At 58.5% G+C, this 9,599-nt stretch overlaps 2 protein-coding genes across 7 annotated transcripts; one reads left to right on the forward strand and one right to left on the reverse strand.

Moving 5' to 3' along the window:
* The first annotated feature begins 720 nt into the window (after positions 1–720).
* Positions 721–5,168, forward strand: Gale (UDP-galactose-4-epimerase). 6 transcript variants are annotated; one of them, XM_021159952.2, is made up of 11 exons: positions 721–778; positions 2,333–2,455; positions 2,556–2,671; positions 2,992–3,105; positions 3,359–3,535; positions 3,796–3,909; positions 3,995–4,061; positions 4,159–4,244; positions 4,340–4,417; positions 4,575–4,689; positions 4,787–5,168. In XM_021159952.2, exons 2-11 carry the CDS (start codon positions 2,338–2,340, stop codon positions 4,843–4,845), a joined length of 1,044 nt encoding a protein of 347 aa, XP_021015611.1. In that variant the 5' UTR covers positions 721–778; positions 2,333–2,337; the 3' UTR covers positions 4,846–5,168. The 6 variants fall into 6 exon arrangements, with proteins under 6 accessions (XP_021015611.1, XP_029331542.1, XP_021015612.2 ...); XM_029475682.1 differs by lacking the exon at positions 721–778 and adding an exon at positions 958–1,086; XM_021159953.2 differs by lacking the exon at positions 721–778 and adding an exon at positions 1,112–1,795.
* A 51-nt stretch (positions 5,169–5,219) lies between these two features.
* On the reverse strand, positions 5,220–9,599 carry Lypla2 (lysophospholipase 2). The gene is made up of 10 exons (XM_021159988.1): positions 9,504–9,599; positions 7,852–7,957; positions 7,599–7,630; positions 7,445–7,510; positions 6,958–7,005; positions 6,801–6,871; positions 6,598–6,671; positions 6,421–6,522; positions 6,137–6,310; positions 5,220–6,060 (listed from the first exon to the last, which is right to left on the reverse strand). The coding sequence occupies exons 2-10, from the start codon at positions 7,927–7,929 to the stop codon at positions 6,010–6,012; spliced, it is 696 nt and encodes a 231-aa protein (XP_021015647.1). The 5' UTR covers positions 7,930–7,957; positions 9,504–9,599; the 3' UTR covers positions 5,220–6,009.

The raw sequence follows: 9,599 nt of genomic DNA on the forward strand, positions 1-9,599 counted from the left end.
TTTTTTTTTTTTTTCAAGACAGGGTTTATCTGTGTAGCCCTGGCTGTCCTGGAACTCACTTTGTAGACCAGGCTGGCCTCGAACTCAGAAATCCGCCTGCCTCTGCCTCTCAAGTGCTGGGATTCAAGGCGTGCGCCACTACCGCCCGGCCCCGCTTTGTGTCTTAAACCGAGACAAAAGTGTCTTGAGTCGCTATACGGGGGTAGGTGCGCAAACACAGCTTTGGGGGAGGGAAGCAGCGGTTCAGCGATGGGCACAGCAATTGCTACTGTGAATATAAAGGTTCCTTCGCCATCGCGGGTTTCTTTCCACGTGAACTTGGATCCAGGACGCAGCCCGGGCCAGCCATGTCCTCCAACTGAAGCTGCCCGACCAAAGGTTTGACACAAACCGACCAAAGGTTTGACACAAACACAGGCCCACCCCTTCTGCTCGCGTTTTCTGCAGCCGTAGCGGGGGCCACCCGAGCCCATTCAGTGGCTGAGTAGAGGGACTAGAAAGTGCCCAGTCCTGACCTTGTTTCTCCTCAACAGACCGCCGGTCACCGGATGGCGTCCGCACCCCTCATTTCCGCCCTCGATGGAAGCGCACTGCGCAGGCGCTTAAAGCCTGTGCAGGTCATTTGTCCCTCCAGGGTTGCCGTCCAGTGGGTAACCCAGTACACACGTTTCCTGGAGGGCGTGGAGGGGCGGGGTCAGGCTGGGCTGTCAGGTCTTAAAGGGGCCGCGGCGCTGGTCGCGGGAGGCGGTGCCTGGAGTCAGCGCTGGATCTTCCGCAGGTTCGGCCGGTAGAATGAAGGGCTTAGTGAGCTCGGAAGGGCCAATGCTTGGTGGGGAGCGAGGGGGTTCCAAGAGGGTCGGTTCGTGTTCGGAACAGGGCCAGGCCCACCCCTTCTGCTCGCGTTTTCCGCAACCGTAGCGTGGGCCACCCGAGCCCATTCATTCGGGGCTCGGCTCCCCGCTCCTGCTCCCAGCCCAGACCCGAAGTCCAGAGCTAAGCTCCGCCTCGCCCGGGCTGCTGAGACCCAGCATCCGCTCTCCTCTCTTGTACAGACAGGGAAAACTGAGGAGGGGACCGCTGACCAAGGTCATCCCCTAGTCCGGAGCGGAGCGACCTCAGAGCAGCCTTTCTACCAACAGAGTCCCCTCAGCGACCGCGTCCTCGCGCAATGCGGGAGCTGCAGGGAGTCGCGGGGCATAGTCTCGGGGATCCCCCTCAGTCGGTTCTTAGTGCTGTGTGACCCCAGGCCGACTGCCTCCGGGCTCTGACCCTAGTACCCAGGGCTGGTAGAAACACCTGCCTCATCCAGATGTTGGGAAAATAACGCACAAGTGCGGGGTAGTGATTCTGGGTCGCACTGGACGCCCCGTCCAGTGGGCTGCTGCAGAATAACCCACCAGAAACTTGAGGCAGCTCGGAGAAAGATGGCAGCTGGCCAGGTCGTGAAAATGAAAGGCCTCACTGTGTGGACTGCCTCTCTGTCCGCCCAGCAGTTTGCTCAGGGTGGGGATGCACACCTGGCAGCAGAGAGCGGGCCAAATCCACGTCGACACCGGCTCACTTGGTGCTGCCCTCCTTGGGCGGGATCTGTGGCTCCAAGTCAGCTGGGCCAAAGCTGAGCTATTGGCTGCCCCAGGGTGGAGTGAAGCCCTACCCACTCCAGGGCTGTTGGCAGTGCAGCCTCAGAGCTGGGCACAGCCTTCCTGGCTAAGGACCCCACCCTTGAGGCCATTTGGTGTTCTTACTGCTTCCTCCCAACTGACCTTCCAGGGGAAGGGTTGTTGGAGCACTAGATGTTAGTCATCAAATCCAGGAACCTTTTGCTCCGGGGAAAAGGTGTCAGTTTACAGGGACAGGTCCCTTTTTCCGTATCCTAGCCTCCCATTCTGAAGCGATGTTCTGCCCGAGACTGTCCGTACTCCAGACATGGAGGCAGGAAGGGTGGGTCTTCAAAAGGCCCATCTTCCCGCCCTCTGTCAACAGGAACTAGACAGCATGGTGTGTCTGATGCCCTACATATGCAGGTGGCAGACCTTTAAATCGCTTCATTGGGCTCTCCTAATACATGGGGTGTGTACAATAATTAGTTCTAGAGGTGAAAACTGTGCCCTAGAGAGAGTTCAAAACATCAGCCCCTACAGCCAGAAACTGGTAGTTAGCTGGTTAGAAACTGGTAGTTAGCTAGTTAGACTCAGGGCTGATTCTGGAACCTCTTCTTAAACTAGGGCTCACCCCTACATCCTCCAGGATGAAGGTAGGGATGAGCATCCAGTTGGAGTGAGGCCCTGAGCAGAAAGCCTTGGCCACTTCTGAAACTCTGTCTTCTAAGCAGGCGCCATGGAAAAGGTGCTGGTCACAGGTGGGGCTGGCTACATCGGCAGCCACACGGTATTGGAGCTGCTGGAGGCAGGCTACTCGCCTGTGGTCATTGACAACTTCCATAACGCCATTCGTGGTGAGTGAAGCTGGATACGAATCAGTGAACGGTTTCTGGAGGGGTTGGGTACGGGACCCCCATTCTCTAATATTGAACACCTCTGTGTGCCCCCCACCAGGAGAAGACTCCATGCCTGAGAGCCTGCGCCGGGTCCAGGAGTTGACAGGCCGCTCTGTGGAGTTTGAGGAGATGGACATCTTGGACCAGGCAGCCCTACAGCACCTCTTTAAGAAGGTATGTACTGGGGCTGGAGAGATGGTTCAGCGGGTAAGAGCACTGACTGCTCTTCTGCAGGTCCTGAGTTCAAATCCCAGCCACCACACGGTGGCTCACAACGCCCTCTTCTGGTGCATCTGAAGTCAGCTACAGTGTACTTACATATAATAATAAATACATCTTTTAAGAAGAAGCTAGGTGCTAGCTGGGCATGTAGAGCATGCCTTTAAACCAAGCACCTGGGAATTTTTGTGAGTTTGGGGCCAGTGTGGCTGGTAGGAGGAGCATAGCCAAGGATGCAGGCACAGCATCCTCTGACCCTGGCTTTCCCCCTGCAGCATAGCTTTAAGGCCGTCATCCACTTTGCTGGCCTCAAGGCTGTGGGCGAGTCAGTGCAGAAGCCTCTGGAGTACTATAGAGTTAACTTAACAGGGACCATCCAGCTTCTAGAGGTAAGAGGACGGACGGGGACACGCCAGCTGGGCCCCAGGCTGGCTGGCATGCTGGCCACAGTAAGGGCCTGGGTGGGAGAGTCAGAGAGGACCCAAGCCGTACCATCTCGGACACCTGCCTTTCTTTACCCCCCCAGCCTGTTTCTCTCTCTGTAACTGATGCCCGTCGCCTCAGCCCCACCCTCCTAGGGTGGGGTAACAAGTGGGACTTACCCGTGAGGCACAGGCCACTGACCCTCCCCTCCACGGCCAGATCATGAGGGCCCATGGAGTGAAGAACCTGGTGTTCAGCAGCTCAGCCACGGTGTACGGGAACCCCCAGTACCTGCCTCTGGATGAGGCCCACCCCACCGGGGGCTGTACCAACCCCTACGGCAAGTCCAAGTTCTTCATCGAGGAGATGATCCGGGACCTGTGCCGGGCAGACACGGTGAGGACCATTCACCCCACCTTTGCTCCATTCCCTGGCCCCCTTGAGCCCAGGATCACCCCGGGCACTCTCAGCACAAGGAGGCAGAGGCTGAGAAGCGGCAGTGTTCTCTGCCCAAGGTCTTGGCAGCTGGGTATGCAGGTGCCATCTGTTGCTCGCTGGTAGAGACCACAGAATAGACATGGGGAGGTAGATGGCTGTGGATGAGTTGGGACTCCCTCTGAGTGGCCCAGCCCCACCGTCTGACCTTTACCACGCAGGCCTGGAACGCCGTGCTGCTTCGGTACTTCAATCCCATAGGCGCCCACGCCTCTGGGCGCATCGGTGAAGACCCTCAGGGTATTCCCAACAACCTCATGCCCTACGTCTCCCAGGTAGGGGGGGGACAGTTCTGGGGGAGCGGGGCACAGATTACCACTGGTGCCGGCGCCCTTGAAGTTGACCTGACCTCTGCTGTAGGTGGCAATCGGGCGACGAGAGGCCCTGAATGTCTTTGGTGATGACTATGCTACAGAGGATGGGACAGGTGAGCCTAGGAGCTGACTCAGGGCAAGGAGGGAGATGAGGACAGGGGTTGGGGGACGGGGGGGGGCAAACTTCCCATGGAAACAATTCCTCCACAGGTGTGAGGGATTACATTCACGTGGTGGATCTGGCGAAGGGCCATATAGCAGCCTTGAAGAAGCTGAAGGAGCAATGTGGTTGCCGGGTAGGGAGCCAAGAGAGGAGCCAGGGAGGAAACGGTTGGAATCCAGGGTGAAGGTGGCACACAGGGTGAATGATAGACTCCATTCTCTTGGGCAGACCTACAACCTGGGCACGGGCACAGGCTACTCCGTCCTGCAGATGGTCCAAGCCATGGAGAAAGCCTCAGGCAAGAAGGTAGGCCCCACCCCCACACACAGTGGGCACTCCAGTCCAGCCGCCTCTTCCAGCCGTTACCTTGAACCTCGGTGCTAGGTACCTATGACAGAGCTCTCGGTTGTGGTTCCTGAGGCCCGGGGCCTGGTCAACCAAGTATGTACCGCCCCCTTTGCAGATCCCGTACAAGGTGGTGGCACGGCGGGAAGGTGATGTGGCGGCCTGTTATGCCAACCCCAGCCTGGCCTATGAGGAGCTGGGCTGGACAGCAGCCCTGGGGCTGGACAGGATGTGTGAGTGTCTGTTGAACCCAGGAGAGGGCGGAACCGGCTATAAGGACAACTGCTCGGGCTGTCCTCAGGCAAGTCCTGACCATCCATGTCTGCACAGGTGAAGATCTGTGGCGCTGGCAGAAGCAGAACCCTTCGGGCTTTGGGGCGCAGGCCTGAGGACCTCGTTACCATGGACCAGAAAAGAGCAGCTGCCTGCTTTCCAGTCTTCACAGGACCCTGTACCCTCACACTCTGGGGCCAAGCTGAGGCCACCCTACCTCAAATGCAGCCCTCCAGGCAGGAGACCTCTGGTTCCACAGACCAGAAGGGAGTCCAGGTCTTTCCAACCTGTCTCCCCACAGAGTCCAGCAGCTCATGTGATTTCCAGAGCCTTGGGGAGGCCAGGGGGTCTGGGACCATAGCCTCCCCCAGGAACTGACTTATCCTGCTATGATTAAGCTTTCCAAAGTATTTAAAATAAAGATGTTTTCTTATCGAGAGGCAGATTCTCACAGATGGCAACGCTGTACCACATAAGGGAGCCCTGAGAGTTGAAGCAATTTCTTTAATTTTATCGGAATCCAGGACAAAACAAGAAAAACACCCAAAACCACATGAAGACAGAAGACAAGACACAACTCCTCCCCCACCACCTCCCTGGCCCTAAGGGGGGACATAGTGGGGGTGAGACAGCAGGGAGTTGGGGGGGCCCTTGAACCTCAATCCAGCCCTGCAGGCTCCAGGCCTGCAAGGAAGGGCCATGGGGAGGCAGGGCCCAGCCCCTCTTGGGGAGGGGCTGAGGGGAGGCCCCTGAGGGACTCTACCTCCTCACTGGCCAGCAGCCTGTCCTGGAGCAGGCAGCCCACAGCAGCAAGGGCCCCGGGCCATGGACACATTCGTGACAGAAGCGGCTGCAGCGAGGCAGGAGAGACGATTATCCGGGCAGAGTCACGGGGGAGGGGCCCACGAGGGCCCCACGGGCCAAACCCTGAGGTCACGGGAGGGGGCCCAAAGCGGGGCTAGTGGGTGAGGTCCTGAGTGAGCGGGTCAGCAGCTGGGCCCCTTCCTCCCGCCGCCTATAGCCCCTCCAATACTGCTGCTGGGGCCCGCCTCTGGGGACGCAGGATAAGAAAGCAGCCCACCCCGCTGCTGACTTCCAGATGGCCGAGGCCAGCAAGAAGGCCTGGCCAGCCTCGGCGACCTGCCCCAGAGGCCTGTGGGAAGAGGATAGGGTGGGAAGAGAAGGGACAGGGGCTCGACCGGCTCAGATCCAAGATGATGCGGTGCTTGCTTGCTGGGTCCCCCATGAGCTGGGGGACCATGGTGGGAGCCAGCAACTAGTTAGACCGGAGGCAGAAGTTTCTCCAGAAATTCCTTTACAGCTGCCATCTCCTGGGGTGGGGGGAGATGGTGAGGTTCCCTGATGGAAGGAGGAGGGGGAACACAGGAGTAGGCTGTCGCCACTGACCTGAGGACAGGAGCTGTGCATGACACCTGGGTATGTCTTAAACTGGACCCTGGCAGGTGTGACAACAGTCCGGAGCTTCTCAGCTGTCAGGGCCCCAAACCGAACAGGTACCATGGGGTCCAGCTCCCCGTGGCACTGAAGAATGGCCAGGTCCTTGGCACTGCCATTGGCTGCCTGTGGGCCGGACAGAATTTCCAGGGCAAGGTCAGCGCTACACAGAACGTGGCGCCCAAGCCACAGGGACCATTGGGGGAGAAAGAGGAGGGGCCTGGGATGCTACTCACTTGGGGGAAGTTTCGGTGCAGAGGCAGCCAGCAGCTCAATGCCACGATGCCAGCCAGAGGGTGGGGGCAGGTAAGTGCTGTATAGAGGGACAGGGCCCCACCCTGGGAGAAGAGAATGACAGGTCAGGAAAGAAGGACACACACACACACCTCCCCTCCCCCTCACAGCCTCCTCACCTGCGAGAAGCCACCCAGGACGATCCGGTTGGCAGGAATCCCGTTCTTCATCTCATGTTCAATCAAAGCCTTGACTGGGTAGGGGGGAGGGTAGGACCCGGTGAAGGAGACTGCTGGAGGCTTGAAGGGAGCAGGTGGGCACTGCCTGGTGCTTTGGGAAGGGGGACAGGGGAGGGAATGCTGGGGGAGGGCTGGGGCCTTACTGTTCTCTGCGGCCTTCTTGATGCCAGCTTCATCCTCTGGGGCATCCGGACTCAGCCCCATCAGGTCAAACCTGGGCAAAGACAGACGGGAGTTGTTGAAAAGCTCTCGCTAACCCCTCCAGCTCCCCCAGGTTTCCATCTCATCCCCCAAACTCACCAGGAGGGCATCACCATCTTCATGTTGAGTGTCACAGGGATCCTGGGCCTGGGGAGGGAGGGCCAGAACGTCTTAGGAAGGATAAAGCATCAGTTGAGAGTCTGAGAATGGGCAGAGCTGCCCTTGGGGGCCCCTCCCAGCGGGCAAGCCCTGTGTTTCAAGTGTTGCCAGGCAACCGGCCACGCGGGGCTGGAGGCTGTGGTTGGGGCATCAGCGGACGGAGAAGCAGAGACCAAGGCCCAGTGATGGGGGTCCAGCTCAGGGTGAGTACTTGGTGAAAGGCTCCTTTTAGGAGGTCTTGGGTCAAGGGAGCTTCGGGGGGGAGAAGCAGAACTAGAGCCCATTCCTAGGGCTCCTAGAGCCAGGACTGATATGGCCAGACTGCTCTGAGCCCAAGCCCCAGGAGGCAGCTGATGAAGACAACAGGTCTAGGACCAGAGGACAACCCCCGCCCCCGACACCCCTCTCTAGCTGGGGTGACACTCACGCATGGGGACAGATGTACTTGACATGAGGAAGCCGGATGGTGGAGAGGGCGTCAGCCCAGCTGTGCCTGTGGGAAGGAAGAAGAGACGATGGTGTAGGACAAAGGCCCTCCAGCTCTACCCAATGAAGGAACGGCCGTCCTTCAGCTCACTCACCCTGTGTCTCCAAGTCCATGTAAAAAAATAACCTGGGGAAAAAAACAGTCAGAAATGAGACGGGCAGGTCCCCCTTAGACTTCCCACTCCAGCTCACCGCTCCCCCAGCCCCTCAGACCCAGAGGAACCGGGGTGGGAGCCAACAAATGATTAACCCTTCTAGCTTCAGGCTAAACCCTTCTTGTACAGCCTCCTCCATGTTTCCCACACTGCCCACAGCCAGCCGCCACCCACCGCCTGGCTGGCCCCTTACCGCGGCCGTTTCCCGCTCAGCTCCAGACACGGTGGCTGCGTCGGTGAGCAGGGGCACAGACATGGTGTTACCACACATACACTGCAGGGCTTCCTGCAGGCTGGGCCTGCACAAGAGAAGGTAGTCGTAGATCAGAAGCAAAGCCAGGGGAGAGAAACCTTCCTGGTTTAAGAAGCTCGCCCAGGCCTTCAGCCTTGGGCAGTACCAGGGGTTTGAGTCTAAGCAGAGAGAGAAAGTAAAGGCAGAAAGAAATCTCAGGCAGAGGGGTAGAAAGTTGGCCCCAGGGAACTGGAGAGAGATGGTTCAGCGGTTAAGAGCCTTGGCTGCTCTTCCAGAGGACCCAGGTTCAATTCCCAGCACCCACATGGCACCTCGCAACTGTCTGTAACTCCAGTTCCAGGGGATCTGACACCCTCATACAGCCATACATGCAGACAGAACACCAAAGTGCATAAAACTAAATAATTAAAAAAAAAAAGAAAAAGAAAAAAGGAAGGAAGGAAGAAAGAAGGAAAGAAAGAAAGAAGAAGTCTCCATCCCAAGGCTGAGAAGGAGAACTTGGTCTAGGACTGGCACACCTGGTTTCTGACCCAATCCCAAAGCCTAAGCATGGTACAGGTGGGCTGGCACTGGGTTTAGGGGTTGGAAGTGTAGGGGCAAGGGAAGGCAGGGCGGTCTCCGAGGGCTAACTGCATCTTTCCAAGGTCTCAGGTATCCCTTTCCTGGAATCCCCCTTCCCTGAGTCCCGCCCCTAGAGAGAGCTGGAGGAAAACCGCTGAAAACAGGCTTTCAGTCCCACCCACATCCCATCTTATCCATCTTCCCTCTCCTCCCCTCCTATCCAGCCCCTATCCAGTCTTCTCAGCTGTCTGGCTCAGTAAGAAATTCCCAAGGCCTCTGGAAGCCACCCGTGTCCCATGAGAGCCAAACTCCTTTCTGCCATCTTCTACCACAAACTGGTGCTCTAAGCTTTCCCAGCTCCACGGGGCTACCTGCTGTTGCTGCTGTCACTGACTCCAAATGGGTCCCCAAATGAACAGGTGTTGGGACTCCCAACACAAAAGAATATCAGGCTGCCTGGCCCCTCCCTATCCTTAGCATCCTCCAAACTCCGGAAGCTTGTGCTACCTGCCTCTGAAGTGTCTTAAGGGCGCCCCGCCCTCCCGCAGGCTCCCACCTTCCAGCTCTGACCCCGACTGCCCCTTCTCACGGTAGGATGATCACATAGCATCTTTCCACACCTCTGACTCTGGGGTTCCTCTTTCCACAGGGAATGCACCTGACACCCTAAGCTAGAATCCCCTTCCTCCTAAGCTCTGGGGACTCCCACCTCCACCCGGCTCCCACTCTCCAAAGGATGACGGTCGTCTCCCATTCTCCACAGTGGGAACTTGGGTTCTGACCCAGGGTCATCACATCCCTACGGTGGCTTTTGCTGCCTGGCCCCACGGCTCGCATCTGCCCACAAAGGGGCATTGACCCTGGAAAGCCTCCGCCCCACAATGGGGTCTCCCACTGCCCAGCGCGCAGCCGCTCTCCCGCCACGCGCGCAGCCCCCGTCCCGGCCGTCCCGGGACTGGACAGCGCCCTCCGGCCACTCCCCACCGCCACCCCGGGACCCTCGCAGCCTCGCTGCGGGAACGCCTGGATACCTCACTCCCAGTGGCTTCCGAGACCGTTCGGGCGATTCTCCCCTTTCTCCCGCACAGACACACACTCTTCCCCCTCGGCCGCCCCCGCCGGAACTT

This window comes from Mus caroli, chromosome 4, assembly GCF_900094665.2.
Source record: "Mus caroli chromosome 4, CAROLI_EIJ_v1.1, whole genome shotgun sequence".
Taxonomy (NCBI): domain Eukaryota; kingdom Metazoa; phylum Chordata; class Mammalia; order Rodentia; family Muridae; genus Mus; species Mus caroli.